General features: G+C 34.2%; 1 protein-coding gene across 1 annotated transcript in view; it reads left to right on the top strand.

The window, feature by feature from the left end:
* RSPO3 (R-spondin 3) overlaps positions 1 to 15,997 on the top strand; it is a 73,980-nt gene extending 57,983 nt beyond the window's left edge. Inside the window, exons 5-6 of the mRNA XM_090280642.1 lie at positions 14,046 to 14,209; positions 15,600 to 15,997. Of these exons, the coding sequence (XP_090136768.1) occupies positions 14,046 to 14,209; positions 15,600 to 15,635 (200 nt within the window). The 3' untranslated portion in view covers positions 15,636 to 15,997. The remainder of the gene's footprint in view (positions 1 to 14,045; positions 14,210 to 15,599) is intronic.
* Positions 15,998 to 16,203: the final 206 nt, after the last annotated feature.

Raw genomic sequence — 16,203 nt, forward strand, 5'->3', positions numbered from 1 at the left:
TCATCATCACTATCATTTTAGGGATTATAATTTCACAGTTCTTTGCATTTCTTAAGTACTTATATATTATTTGTTCCTTACTCCTACCCCAAATAGTGAGAATAACAGGAATCACCCATTCTGATTTATTAATGTGGCAACTGAAGTACAGAAAGGGATTCACTTAAGGTCACATTACTGATAAAGATTGTAATATAACCAAGTCTAAAATGCACATTTTCTAATACCTATTTCAGACTTTTGATATTTAATGTAATGTCACACATATTTTTTAGGTACACATTTTTTAAATTTTAATTATTTATTTATTTTGGGGGGGGCAACACCTTCCCTCGCTCTGTAACAATTCCCTCCTCTCAGACTTAAGACCCTTTATAATCTTATAAAGGACAATGGACAAAGGTCTCGTGCTCCTCTAGCTTTAAGCACGCATTTTTAAAAAATTAGTTCTTAAGAGTTTTAAGTAACCACCTCCAACGAGACAATGGTAAATGATTTAGCAGAGAATCAGACTCACCTTTCTAACTTCAGAACCTATGGCTATAGAAGGTATACTTTACTGCATCCTTCCTCACATGTTAGAGAATGACAGGGTTAACTTCATGGAGAAAGCCCTTCAAGAAACATCTTGAAGAATGTATTGAATATATAGGCAAAGAGTGATTTTCAAAATATGTAACAACCAGTGTCATAAAATGTGTTGGGTCCATTTATAAATAAAAATGTTAAATTATTAATACACATAAAGAATGCAACTGCTGACCAATAAGAAATTATCTTAGATCATTCAACGATCTCTGAAATATTTGCTGGTTTATAGAAATCACTGGTATAATTTTTGTTCAGGGAGATTCATAAACCCACACCCAGACCTATTTATAAGCAGGGAAGGCTGCCCGGGAGACATTTTGTGCTTAACTTCTCAAGGCCTCTGCAGCTAAAAGTACCAACAGAATTTTCAAGACCCCAAAAAGTGCTTGATTCAGGGTGGCCAAGGTGTATTGGAGAAGAAAAGATTCTCCTTTTTATTTGCCCCAACTCCCAGCACAGCAAAGAGACAGGGCAGCCACTTTTTAAATTCTTCTGATTTCCTTAAATATTTTTACTTCCCAGTATTGTTAATCACCTTCTAACCACTACCTCCTTTCCTAAAAATTCTCTGGAGATAAGGGAAGAGCTACCATGTTTTCCCGAAAATAAGACGGTGTCTTATATTAATTTTTGATCCTAAAGATGCTCTAGGTCTTATTTTCAGGGGAGGTCTTATTTTTCCATGAACAAGAATTCACATTTATTGTTGAACAAAAAATCAACATTTATTAATATACTGTAGTCATGTCATCACAAACATCAGCATGACCAGCCAAACTCTGAATTCCATCAAGAATTGGGGGGGAGCTGTAGCAATGACTGCCACTAGGTCTTATATTCAGGGGAGGCCTTATATTTCTAAGCCTGAAAAAAAATTGCACTAGGTCTTATTTTCAGGGGATGTCTTGTTTTCAAGGAAACAGAGTATATACAATAATTGATCTCAAATTCCTCTTTCTACTTTAATATAGTCTTCAGGCACACAGGAAAATTATTCACTTTGCTCAGAAAATAAAAACCAAAAACGTTGGTTATTGAAAACTATTTATTCCTTTAAAACTTTTTAAAATCTTTTATTTGGCCTTTTTATTTCCAAAATAATTTTATTTCATTCTTTAATACTCAACTGAGCTAAAAATATTCATTTGATAGAGATTGATCATGACAGAGTTTATTTCTTCAGGAATTGTCACAATTTCTTTACATTTCAACTATTTTGCTTAAGTCTTTGGTAGACTCTCTCTCCCCCTAAATTCTATTAATAACTCATGCTATCTTTGCCCTTGCTACACCTTCTTAGATTAGAAGTTTTATCATGGTACCCAATGGCCCTTCATTCTGGTAGAATTCCACTGAAAGCAAAATCCAACAGATTACAACAAAAGTCACAGTCATTCAGAATTCAAAGGTATATCAAGCTTCTGAGACTGTGGTGTTATTCCAAAAGCCCCCACATTAGGCCAAGATGAGCCAGGGCCATATCTCATTATTTTAAAAGAAGACCGCATTCCCAATGCCCATCAGGTAAATCATCATTTACCCTTGCTACAAAAGATAATTTAAGGAAGGAAAGGTTAGTTTGCCACCATTAAACTCTTCACAATCATCCCAAGTCCCTTCCTCTCCTCCTCCATGTCCCCTTTCTGCCCCTCTCCCTAACCCCCTGTTATTTTCCAGTGTCAGAAATGTTTTGTTAGGTGACTGTTTTCCAGCATTGGGCTGAGAGATGAACTCTAGTTCACACTCCCAACCTCTTCTTGAAGCAGTCTTAGAACAGTCTATATATTCATTTTTGGTTTGGTTCCAAAGATTACCTTCAAAGAACATGATAAGTCATAATTATTTCACTGAGACAATGATGCAGCTCTTTGGAGCGGGCTGTAGCCACTTGAAGCTGATATTGGAACAGAAGTGGCTAATTGACAAAGGACTCCGTAATAAAAATGAAAGTCATGAGGACAAGTTGTTTGAAGAACTAGGTAATCACAGCATGCGTGCATATGTGATAATAATACCCAAAGCATCTCTCTATGCCTGTCCTCCCCCAACTCTTCCTCAGATAGAATGACGGGTATGAAATCCAGAAAAGAGAGCATTAATCATCTTTTTATTTAATTTTTTCAACAAATATTTATTGAGTAGCTACTGTGTACAGGCTCTTGCCGAAGGGAAAGGCAAAGCTACCACATTCTTTGGAGCAATGATAGCTTCTGAGGTTCCCTGTGCACAAAATGAATCAATAACCTATTACCAGAAGCACCAATCTTATCCACTCCACTCCACCCAAAAATAAACTGTACTGTGAATTGTGTTTTCTCTTTATAAGAAATCAAAATTAGGGTTGAGTTTCTATAAAGACAAGTTTATCATATATGCAGTTATTACTACATTGTTCTTCCTAATATTACAAAAAATAGAAACATAGTTTAATATCACCCAACGAACTGGAAAAGGGCCTATAATATAAATGAAAATTCAGTAGGTAATATATTATAATACACTTAGGGACGCAAACAAAACAATGGCAGGAAATGATCTAGTTAGCAAAGAAGGAGAGGAAAATTGGGCTTCTAATGATAATGTCACTTTTACGAAAATCCACATATAGGTTGAGTATCCAAAGAATAAAAGTAATTCTTTGATTCCTTCTGCATTAAGAGATGTTTATTGGAGGACCATATCCTATTTACCCCAAAACATTTTGAAAATTTTCAAGAAGACGCATGCATTAACATATGGAAAATATGTTTCATAAGAAAAAGTTAGAAGTTATATAACCTAGCAAAGTCTCTTTATTTTAAGGATTCAGGTTTCTGAAGGACTCCTGTAAATACGATGAATCTCCTTTCAGACTTAATTGAAAATTAAATTGGAAAAATGGTCTCTTAGTCTTATAATTGACATTTTAAAATCCACCAGGAAAATAGAACTTTTCCATCTGTGGAGAGAAGAGACCTATAAATAAATATGTGCATATATATTTATATATACATACACAAACATACATACACATTTGTTGCACATGTGTCTTCTCTCCCAACCCTCCTCCTCCACTCTAACATGCACCAATACCATGAGAAAGGCAACACAGTGAAAGCTGTAAAATGAGATACAGTAAAATTTTTCTAATCTTGCTTAGTCATAGGGTTGATATTTCTAGATTATTATACTTCCACTTGCCAAAAAAATTAAAGTAATTTAATCAGTTGTATTTCATTCAAGTATATGTAACTGCCATTGATGAAATGATTATAAGGAGCTATCTTGCTGGTTGTGAAAATGCATGTGTAAAGTATTTCTAACTAAGAGCAGACATTTGCACCAACAAATAGAGTGGGAGGAAAAAAGTACTTTAAAGTTTGCATTATCTTCCATAGGTGAAATATTCCCCTTATGATCTTATTTACCTTATGAATAACATTTACTTTTTACAAATTTTAATATGGTAGAGGCTCAGTGAGGTTTTGTTTTCCAAACTAGTTAAGAAATCAATAGTTTAATATAGAGTCTGTCATAAAAAATAAGAAAAAAAATTTGTGAAAATATTTGAGAATGTAACAAAGGTACATAAAAATATTAGCTTTACATAAGTAATCAATAACTAGGTGAAAATATTAAATTATAGCTACAGCAGTGTGTGACGTCTTTACTAAAAATATCATAGCATAGTGCGTGCTAAGCAAGTGACTTGATATTTGCGTTCCTCCCTGCAATGTAATTCCTGGTTAGAGTTATGTTTTTTCCCTGTAGAACAGTAAAAAGCTTCAAAGAAAAGAAAGAGTGGGCTATGGTAGAATAAGAATTAGACAGCAGAGGCAACCAGAGCATAAAACGATGAAAGAGACTAGTATAATATCAACATTTCTTGTATAATCAATCACTGCAAATATGTCAGCAAGTATGAGGCCATCCCCTCCTGTCAATACAACCCAGTAGACAGTTTGGGTAAGGGAGGAAGTATATAGCACAGGCAAACATGGTTATCAACACTTCTTTTTCTGTCTCAGAAGAACAAAATTCTGAAACAAGTTCTTGGAGCAAATGGAAATTTATCCAAATGAAAATCAAATGATAAATGCCAAGAGAATATTCTTTCTTTGGAAATCTTTCAGTTCTTTAATTTAACCAGCTGGAATGAATTTTCAAGTAGCATTCTGTTCAGCCTTTTGAAACGAAGGGCTTTCCTCTTAATTGGAAAGCTTTATTTCATCAAAGATGAAGACAGTGCTCTTGGCTTAGTGATTCTCTTTTTCTTTAAAAAAAATAAAAGAAGAAGTAGTGGAAGGAGTGGCATTTGGTAGATATTTACCATAAACAGATCCCAGAACATGTATTTTAAATATCAAAAACTGAACTGTGTGCCTACACATCTAACTAAAGAAAAATGGGGACAATTCAAATACCAGTGTTATTCTTAAAAAAAAAAAAAGAAAGAAAAACCTTATCACTGTGCTCTCTGGTGAAAGGAAAATGTAAGGCTGGAAAAAAACCTCAAAAAATATTGTTAACTTTCAGAATCAGATATTAGTACAAGTGAGGTTTCTGGTTTTTCTAAGGTAAATGAATTGGGCAAGTAAACAAATTTAAGCTTTCTTTATTGTGTTACTTTAATATGTGTTGTTGGGTCTAAGGTAATGATTGTCAACTCAGATTTAGAGTAAGAAAATAAAAATTCACTCAGAAACAAATATTTTAAGACAGATTTTCAAAACAATCTACATTTTTAGGCAGTACTTTCAAATTCTTTGTTGATTAGTGATACATTAAATAAATTTGATACATTTAAATTTTAAATTGACACAAAATTAGGCAAACTAATTTATCACAAAATGCTCAGAGTTTAAAATATATATAATGAAATATTGAACATATAATTTATTCAGACTTCTTAAAGAAATTGCTTGATACAGGGTCTGAATGACAATTCTGTATTCTGCTTTAAAATAATTTTATAGGAAAACCTATCCACGCTACTATTTACATACTTTAAGTTTGCCGATATATGTATGATAGTAATTTTCAAAGTCTATTTCACTAATTTTTCTTAGTATGTATATTACTGAAATCAAATTTTAAAGGATGATATGAAAGAAATATTTGACATAAACATTTCATAGACTCACATATATTCTCTACCTTGAGATATAAGGTAACAGCCAGAATGAGTCAGGGGTGGGCAGGGAGGAGGAAGACCAGATAGAGTATGAATTCCATAAAAGATAACCACATCAATTCATTTTTGATATGCTCATTAATACTTTGACAAGACTGGTCTGAACTCAGAACTTCAGGGAGGACACTGATGGCTTTTGAAATAGTGGAACCAGCCACACAATTGTCTAAAATGAAGGTTAACAGTATCACATAAGTCTCTTTGTTAGAAGTTCATAAACAATATATAATACAACCAAAATATATGCAGTCATTTTTTCTTAAAGGAGCAATAATATTCATTTTGCACTTAATCATGAATTTTATGGCAAAAGTAATGAACAAAATTTGACTGGATTTAATAGGTGAAATTTATCAGCATACCCTTTGACAGCAATTAAAATCAGAATATTTACATGCTTATTTAATAGCTACAACTGTCTAAGACACAAGATCTAGTACAAAACACAAAACACATTATACAAACATGCTTAGATCCAGAAATTTTCAACATGTAAATTAATGTGTGTGATTTAGCTTCTGAGAGTTTTGTAATCTAGCCTAATGTGGTGAATAGAATTTTAAAGTCAAGAGATTTTTGAATTGGAAAAAGAAACACTGAAATGACTAATTTAAAATGAACTTTTTAAGCAAAAGGTATTCATTCAAGAAAAATAAGCCCACATGAAGAATACCAAACTTTTTTTTCATAGCACATTTAGCTGGGTTGACAGCTGATATTTTTAAACAGAGGTTACTAAGAATTCTAAACTTAAAACAGTTGGGTAATATTAATTTAATACTGTGTGTTTTAAAATATTATCAAATAAAATACAGGATAGCCTTTACTATTACTATAATGAATATATTGTAAATATTGCAAAGAGTAATAAATTTGGGGGTACTTCTCTTCTTTGCACTTTTAACTATTTTTTTCATACTGATTTGCAACAGGGAGACATTTCAGTATGCAATATTCAAGATCTTTAACAGTTTCTTTTGAACTGTAGTTAATATACCTTTCAAATGCAAGGAGTCTAGACTAGAGTTCTGGGCAAGAGAAGCGATGAGGTGGGATGGAGTTACTTTGGGTAATAGGGCCATGGAAACTTCTGTTAGGATATCTGTCTTAGGATCTGAAAGTCAAAATTTTGGATCCTAAGGCTTCACTGAGTAATGAAATTACTGAAACAAAAGAGGGAAAAAATTCTGTAAAGGCTTATTGACATAGTCAATTCATAAGGAAAGTATTTGATATGGCAAAAGCAGTTCATTATTCTAAAACAGATTATAGAAATATAGATTCTAAAAAATGTGATTATTGATATTCAGGATGTTTGTTATAAAATGAATTGATAGAACTGCATTCAAACCTCAGTGGGATTTTAAATTTTAAATTCATACAGCTGTCCTTTCTCCTTTTTAGTAATAAGTGTAACAAAATAAAATCTCTGATAATTTTATTCGGATTTCCAAAGGTAATGTTTAAATGTAAAATACAGTTCCTAAATTAGATATCCCATATAAATAATTTTAGATTACATTTATATTTTATCTGACCTCTGTATGATCGGGGGAGGAGTAAAAATACTGAAAAGTAAACACACTTGTGGCAATAAAAAAGAAGAAAGTACAGAATGAGGTAGCTGAACGGTGCTAATACAAAATGCCAATTAGGTTCCGATGAGCAACTTGCTGCTCAGAAAATTCAAATTTCAAGAGGTTGAGTATATTCTAAACCTTAATTTTTATAAACTCCATGTATCGAATAAGTTCACAGCTAGATGTTTTCCTTTCTTTCCTTTCCTTTTCTGTTTTCCACTCAGTAGCTTAACTGTGAAAGGAACAAGGACTCCGCGCCACGTCGTACTCTATTGAGACGTAATGTGGACGTGGGAGAGCACAGAGGCCGAGCCCTCCGTTTCTCATCTCTTAGACGGGGTTATTGTGATAGAGATTGTCGCCACAGTGCTCTTGCTTGGAATTATGCCTGGTACATACAAGTGTTTATTAAAATTTTGTTATCGTTACTCTTCCTATTTTTAAAAGCAGATCATCAAGTCATTGGCATTATTGCAACAGGCAATGAGAGTATCATTGGAAGTTTATGGGGCAAAGAGAATAAAATCATACATAACCTAGTTAGGAAAAGATTAGGGTTAGAGGAAGGGATAGAGAATACATTTTAGATAACTGTATCAAACATAAGGGATGAAAAAATACTGTGGATTGTGGGGAGTGAAGTGCAGGGGACTAGGAAGAGAAGTGTGAGCTAAAGAAATGGGTGACAGAGGAAGCCAGAGGCTGGGCCATAGAGGGCAAGGACCCTCAAGGCACGAGAAGCAGCTTGGGTTTATGTCCTCTCACCTCCTAAAGTTTACCCTCAGGGTCTTACAATCCGGAGGATCTTACTCCAGAATTCCCGAAAGAATGTGACGCAAATAGAATGCATCTCTTAAATCGGCTCTTTTCAATGGGTGGCAAAATGCTATTTCCGTCTTAATATGTATTAACAATCAGAGCTATCTTTACAAAAATGGGTTCAAGGTAATTTCTGAAATTAACAGCATCTAGTAGAGGGTGAGGACATGTCAAATTATTTTTTATGAATAATTAATCAGAAGCATCGTGGAAGTTAAATAGAAATGCAATTAAATTAATTCATAAAAAAAACTGTGGAGTAAATTTATATTTCAATTTAGGGCAAATAAGTGCACAGTTTTTAAAGTATTATTCCATTTTTCATCATATTATTATAATTTTCTGGATTAAAATAACAGCAAAGAAATAACTATTTCTATTTTATTAAAACAAACACGCAAATAAAAGACAAAAGGTTTGAATGCATTTCTCAAATCAACTGCCCATGGTAATAATAGAGCTGAGAAGGAACTGAGCCTTGCTGACTTTCAGCTCTGTTCTTCACCACGGGTCATTTATAGAGCCCAAAATTCAAAGGCTTTTAAATATACATCTAGATCATAATTGCTGAAGAAGTTATACACACTGTAGCAACTTCTCTGCCTTTGCAAATTTTCCCTAATTTTTAAACTCTATACATAAAAATTAGGTCCCACTTTAAAATTCAAAAATTATCAGATTAACTGCATGTTCACAGCATTTGTGCCAATTTGAAGGTATAAAGCCAAGGGTTTCCAACTGAATTTCATTCCACACCCAGTAAAGAGAAAAGACCTAGAAAAATTTGTAATTTTTAACGGAATGAATAATTAGTTAATTGGTTTGCGTTGTAGATTCGGTGATATTTAGTCCTCAATCTAGAGTGTGGGATACATTTTTAGCTTTTTTAGAAAGTTTTCTTGGAAATGGAGCTCCTTAAAGCTCAATGGCTCCCCTTAGTGGTGTCTTTTAAGAATTTCACTAAGCAGCGGCTTTTCTAAAGACATACACACAGATGTTCCTAAATATCCAGAATATCATGTGCAGATATTCATATTTTGAGAGATTACCAATAAATGAATTCTATTTGTGATTATAAGGATCAGCTTTTTATTTATAACCTCATTACATTTAAAGGGTAATTGAGCATTTTCTATAGTTTTTATTTTCACTTGGAACTTAATATGTCATATATAACTTAGGAAAAATAATTCAGGACCGTTTCCTTCTCTCATTGTTCCCTTTTACATGTTTATGCTTTTTAGTTCATATTTCTATTTGAACAGATTTTTAAAAGACAATTAGCAACTAATTTTTGTTTTGTACCTAAGTGTCCATGTATCCGATCACAAAAGTTGCCTTAAAAATTAGTAGTGACAGTAAGTCAAAAATATTTGCTATCCACTGGGGAAGAATACAAGAAATTAAATGAGAAACTATATGATGTGAAATGTTTTGAGAGTATATGTTTAAGGAAATTGGATCTCCTATTGATCTACAGCTATGGTTCTTAAATGTGCTCCACATCAGAATAAACTGGGGATGAGCTTGTTACTAACTACAGATTCCTGGGCCCATCACAAGAATGACTGATCATAATCTCCAGGGATGGGGCCTAGAACTCTGAATTTTTTTAAGTCATCTATGCTTGGAAACCTGGTTTGCAGAAAGCCCTAGGAAGTGCTTATATAATGACTCTTTTTAAAATTATTGTTTTATTTTTTTAATCCCCACCCAACGATATTTTATTATTGATTTTAGAAAGAGAGGAAGGGAGAGAGAGAAAGAAAAATATTAATATGAAAGAGAAGTATCAAAGGGTTGCCTCCCATAGGCACCCTGACCAGGAATCGAACCCACAATTTAGGTACACACTCTGAAAGGCAGTAGAACTCACAACCTTTTGGTGTACAGGATGGTGCTGAAACCAACTGAGCTACCTGGCCGGGGCTGATTTTATTTTTGTATTAATGGAAAATAACATCAGAATCCCAGAAATGTCAGTCACCTATTCAGTTATGTAATACTGTTTTGCAACAAAACTTTAAATAATATGTGACTATATGGTCTAAACAGAGATTTTAGCTACTCTTAAAATTTGAGGTTTAAAAATAAATATCAGTCACCGCCCACACTCCCTCTATGGATTCTTATTACTTCCAGAGGTGGTTTCTGAAACAGGAAATAAGGTTATGTGTCAAAACATCTTATTATATGGCCTTTCTAAACTAGTCACAGAAACACCCAAACTCTATCTTGCTCTCAGATTCTGATACTTTCCCTTGTCCAATTTTCAGTACCACTGGTTCCTCAGAACAATTTCCCAATATGGCAATCAAGTCCTGCCTGTCCTTCCAGCTTCTCTGGGTAATGTCCTATATATAGACCCTGATCAAACCAAGAAAGGCTACTTTCAATTCCCCAGATTCACCATGTCCTTGCATGCCTTAATGCCCTTGACAAATTGTTCACTGCCCCACATACCCTTCTTCCCTCATCAGCCTGGTAAATGCTCACTCATTCTTTAAGGCTCTGCTCAAACATCAGTGGATGATAATACGATGCATAAACATATATGTAAGATTGTAATAACTGGAATGCTTAGTTTGCAAAATTACAAAGAAAGTATAAAAATAATGACCACATCAATGAAAAGTCATCAGAATAGAAAAAGAAGTCCCCTCTAATGAAAACCTTGCAAAATTTCCCAAATTGCACATGATTTTTAATGGACTACAGCCACTCTTCTGCATTTCTATTTTATTTTTTGGACAAGAAGAAAATATATTATTTATGCAAAAGGGTAGTTAGTGTTTCCAACCACTAACACATGGCCTGTAAAAAATAATAATCCCATTTTTCTGTTGTGCAATAGCACTCTGTTGGGCAACAACAATATACAATGTGATAGTTTTCTGTTACTTTACTAGAGCCCCCCCTTTCCCTCACCGCCCAGACTAAATAACTATTCCTTGGATAATAAAACTATAATACTGAGTTTCAAGCTACTTTCAAAAATGTTTCTGCCTGTCTCAAGAAATAATCAAATCAGTTAGCTAATAAGCAGAAATGCACTGCAAGTTGAGTATGTTGTCACTTGTGACTAAAAAAGATATAAATCAATATGTGATCAGAAAAGAAACAATGTCTTTTTTTACGTGTTCAAAACACTACGGCTGGGATCACAGCTGTAAGATGTTGGACCATCATCAAGAGAACAATGTCAAACACTGAACTTCTGGATGATTTCCATAAAAGTCACGTTTTGTTTGGGGTCAGTAGTTTTTATGAAACTTTGGAATGATTTTCACTGACAATTTTTTTAGAGTTGAACTTAAATACCTCCAAAGTGCTCCTCAAAATAGAAATATTATGTAATCTAACCTCTGCAGCCAGGTCCTTCTGAAAACCAAACACATACCATGAAAACCAGCATTTCTGTCTTTTAGTATGTGAAGATTTATGAAAATTAAATTATGCTATATACTCAGTAAGGTAAATTTACTCTTCGGTTTTCTCTTTTTAGTTACCAGGTACAAGTCAACACTTCAAATGTGTAGTAATTAAAGCCAGTATGGGGTGGGGGGGAACAAGACAAAACAAAACAAACAAAACATGAATTTCTTTCATAGGAACCTTATCAATCCAGCAGTATTCTTTTAAGTGAAAATAAAAATGGAATTGGTGATTCAGTGTACAACTAGTTTGGCCCTAGGCCTTATAGTCAACTTCAATATGGTTTGTTCATATTTATATATACAGAAAAATTTGATATTTGCTTTACAGTGGTCTGAATTCTCATTATCGTTAACTGTCCTTTTATATCCAAAATTTGGATGTGTGTTATGTTGAACCCAACAAAGCAGGTTTTCATAAAGTAACTGGAAGCTTTTGTAAATATAGTCTCAGACAAAGCTAGTTGTGGCATAAAATCATCAATCCAAGGAGGTTGTATTGGCCGAGTGCACATACGCACTATTAATAATATTCCTCCCTGGGATTCTGAAACCAGAGCTCAAGAAAAGGAAGGCCAAACCACTGAATTCAATATTTGCAGACTATTTCAGGACATGAAAATATTTTGGTTCTCTCATGCAAATAATTTCCCCAAAATACCTTTGTCCAAAGTAACTTTTTGTAGACAGAGACTAATATCAAATTTTACATGGCTTAGTAGCTGGGGATAGGAATTATCAGAATTTGTTCCATATCAAAGAATAGTTGGTTCCTAATTTTCATTTAGTAAGATTTTGAAATCATTAGTAATTTCTCACTGAGATATATGTATTCGCAGATGTTACTAAAACGATGCTCTCAGAAATTATTTTACACTGTTGACTGTGTATGTAAAATGTTTACATGATAGTAAAACATCCAGTTAATTCACTATTTAGAAGTAAATAAAAACAATCAATCCCAGGCTCATACACTTTAATCAAGTTACTCTCTTCTAAAATTCTCAGTCATTCTTCAATGCCGACAGAATGAAATTCAGATCTTCACCCTGGCTCCAGTCTATCTCGTAATGTGCCTTTCCACATCAAAACCTTTAAAGTCATGTTTATTCCACTTTCTAAAATGACTCATAATGCAAATCTGACTTAAAACCTATGAAATCTCTGCGTCAAACCCAGTTTAAGTCGGAGGCTCCCCTGGAATCCAATACGTACGCAGTAACTATCTGCTCCTTTGATGGACAGAGACACAAAGCCCCTGCTCTTGTAGTGTATACTGTAGGATTATTGATGTGATGGTCACTATCTGACCCCTTGCATACAAAGAAATTGCTATGGAAATTTATATCAACATATAAATATTTGTGTTAAAGTATATACAGTTATCTTGGTATTTCTTGTGAACCATTATTTGATTCGCACATTTTTATGCCAATCAATTCTCTTCTAAATAGTAGATCGCATGCAGATATATTGGCAGATTGCAAATATGTAATTGCTACTCAGAAAATCCGGAACACAAAATAGTGCCTTAATAAGAACCAGATAAAATATACTCATTAGTAAATTTCTTATGTGGCAAGAAATCTATGAAACTTTCTATTAAATATCCATAAATAACCATCATATAAAATATTACCAAACTTATATCAATAAAAGCCTCTAGAGCTCAGAACTATTATCTATGAATTGCTTCATTATATTTTGTATGTTTCATGTTTCTATTGCTTGAAATATCATATGGACTTAATAAAGAGCAATTGAGTGAATGACTTAAATAGTAAATACTTGGTACCTGTGGGTATAGTATGCAGCCTATGAGAAATTTAACTAATTTTTAAAAACTTAAAATAACCTACAGCCAAGATTTCTTTGCCCAGCAAAGCTATCATTTAGAATCAAAGGGCAGATAAAAAGCTTCCCAGACAAGAAAAAACTAAAGGAGTTCATCATTACCAAACCATTGTTATATGAAATGTAAAGGGACTTATTTAAGAAAAAGAGGATCAAAACTATGAACAATAAAATGGCGAAAGAAAATGTGTATAAATCAACAATTGAATCTGAAAAACAAACTAAGCAAACAAGAAGAACAGAGTCAGAATCATGGACACAGAGAGTTTGTTGGTGGTGGACAGATGGGTGTGGAGGAATGGGTGAAGAGGTGAGAGGGTTAAAAGTACAAATAGGTAGTTACAGAATAACCTTGGGGATGTAAAATACAGTATAGGAAATGGAGTAGTCAGAGAACTTATACACATGACCCATGGACATGAACAATGGTGGAAGGATAGCCCAAGGGAGTGGGGGGTATTGAGTGAAGGGGTAGCAAAGGGGTAAAAATCAGGACAACTGTAATAGCATGATCAATAAAATACAATTTAAAAAAACTTAACCAAATAGAACATAACTGAATGTATTTTTTTAAAGCATATCTTTTTATTTCAGGGAAAAAAGGAAGGGAGAGGAAGAGAAAAAAACTTAATAAAGAAGAAAATAAGGATGCAGTACCTGATAACAAAGGTCTGGAACCCGGCAGAGAAACCCCAGAACAACGAGAAAATAAACAGCAGCAGAAGAAGCGAAAGGTTCAAGATAAACAACAGATATCGGTATCCATCAGCACTGTACATTAGAGGGTCCCTTGAGATTGTTGTAGACTCGTGATGCTGCTATCTCAACCAGATGCCCAGGACAGGTGCTCTAGCCATTAGGACCACAAATGGACAATGTGTCACTTAACTGCTCAGTCTAAACAACATTCCAAATAGTTGCTATATCTTCATACAAGCATAGTTAACAACACAGAGCCCAAAGTTCAAAGAAGGGATGCTTTCAAATGGTTATCTTACATGCTTCTGTGCATTTTTAAGAGACAAGACATTTTGTACATAATTATCAATAGGCTATAAGTTGAGACAACCTAATGATGACATCTGGAGACTCCACATCTTTTACTATTAAAAGAATATTTTTTCAAGCTATTGTTTTAAGAAGCAAAAGATAGTTCTGCAAATTCAAAGATACCGTATCCCTTCAAAACAAACAAGAGATCAGGGGAGAGAAACATCTTTCAAAGGACAGTGTTGTTGTGTCCAGAAGATCTACAGAGTGTTCAGATGTTAGGGCCTGGCATTTGGAATCATAAGAATTATCACCACAGAAATTACTGTTTTAAGATCGGTTCTGTTGCCCTCATCCCATCTTGCAAGAAGCATGAGAGTGCACATAGACTTAAGTGTACTGTGTGGGATTGGAGGAAGGCAAGTGTGGAAGAAGCCATAGAGTTGGAGACGACTTTTGTGCTTTACAGAACTGTGACGGGTTGTGATTACCTGAAACAGGTCTCCAGTCTATGTCAGCGCTATGTGGTTCAGCCTCTGCTACCCCTTGGGTAATATAAGTCTGTAAACATGTACCTGTAACTTACTTCCAAAAGCAAAATCATACTTATTAGAAGGAAATTCCAATCTCTTAGAAAACAAAATCTAGGGCAAGGAGAATATAACATGTTTGCAAAGTCATGTGTTTTCTTTCTCAGCGAGGGAGGAACAATGTTATTACCCGCTTAGTGGGCCACCTGGAACTAAGAGGGATACTACTTTCTAACAAGGTGTATCTAGTATGGGGGAAAGCCACCACAATAAATATATTTGTTGATAGTTTTAAAAGTTTGGTTCATTTTGTTTTATTGGAAAATTGTTACTCTTAGAGACTCATGAATTAGAAGAGAATTATGTATCCTATGGAATTCACAACACAGTACATTTCTCAGTGCTTTCTTTTTAAATCTTCTGCTGGATGTGAGCCCATGGAGATTTACTTATAGGGTATTAGGAGATATTTATTCGACTTATTTTCTTATTTTAATCAATAGAATTCTAGCTATAGGCCTCCCTAAATTATTTCACTACCCCCCCTTCATTGCTTAGAAATTAGCATTTTTTCTTGTATGTTGATACATCTTGAACATTTGGCCTTTTCTTCTCCATATTTTCTCAGTCTGTGGACCTCTTTGGGGGATTGAAGTCACCCTAGCTGAAGGCCTCACCAGTGTTTCCCAGAGGACACAGCCAGCCCAGGGCAGGAGGAGGCCCCTCAGCGTGCAGCATATAATCTCATGACCCACCTTAAACTTCCCGTTGTAATGGAAGGATGCAGAGCTGCTCTGTCCACCACGCTTCCTAGCCCTCTAAAGACCACTGTTTTCTAAAGAATTTGCAATGAATTGGCCTTCTGGCTCAATTCTTCTGGTCACTCTTTCTCCGCCAACTGCACTTTTCATGTGGACTGATTGGCTTACTTCATTTTCCACTTCTCTTTTGCTTTTCCAAAATAGAAAATTTTTGAATGATGTATTCCTGCTTCTTACTCTGGTGTTTTCTTGTACACACAAGAAAAGTATTTCAACTAAATATATCTATTACCAATATATAAAAATAATTCTATTTTCAACTGCAACTTATGTTACCAAGGAGAACCAAAACGGTTTCTACAGAATTACGCTAGGTAGAAAGAAATATATTCCCATGTTCTAGAATATTTTCTTGATTCAAAACACCATCTTTGTCCTCAGTCTTATCTAGTCAAGCATAATTGGCCAAAT

The sequence above is a fragment of the Furipterus horrens genome, unplaced genomic scaffold (assembly GCF_987537825.1).
Source record: "Furipterus horrens unplaced genomic scaffold, mFurHor1.1.pri manual_scaffold_6, whole genome shotgun sequence".
Lineage (NCBI taxonomy): Eukaryota > Metazoa > Chordata > Mammalia > Chiroptera > Furipteridae > Furipterus > Furipterus horrens.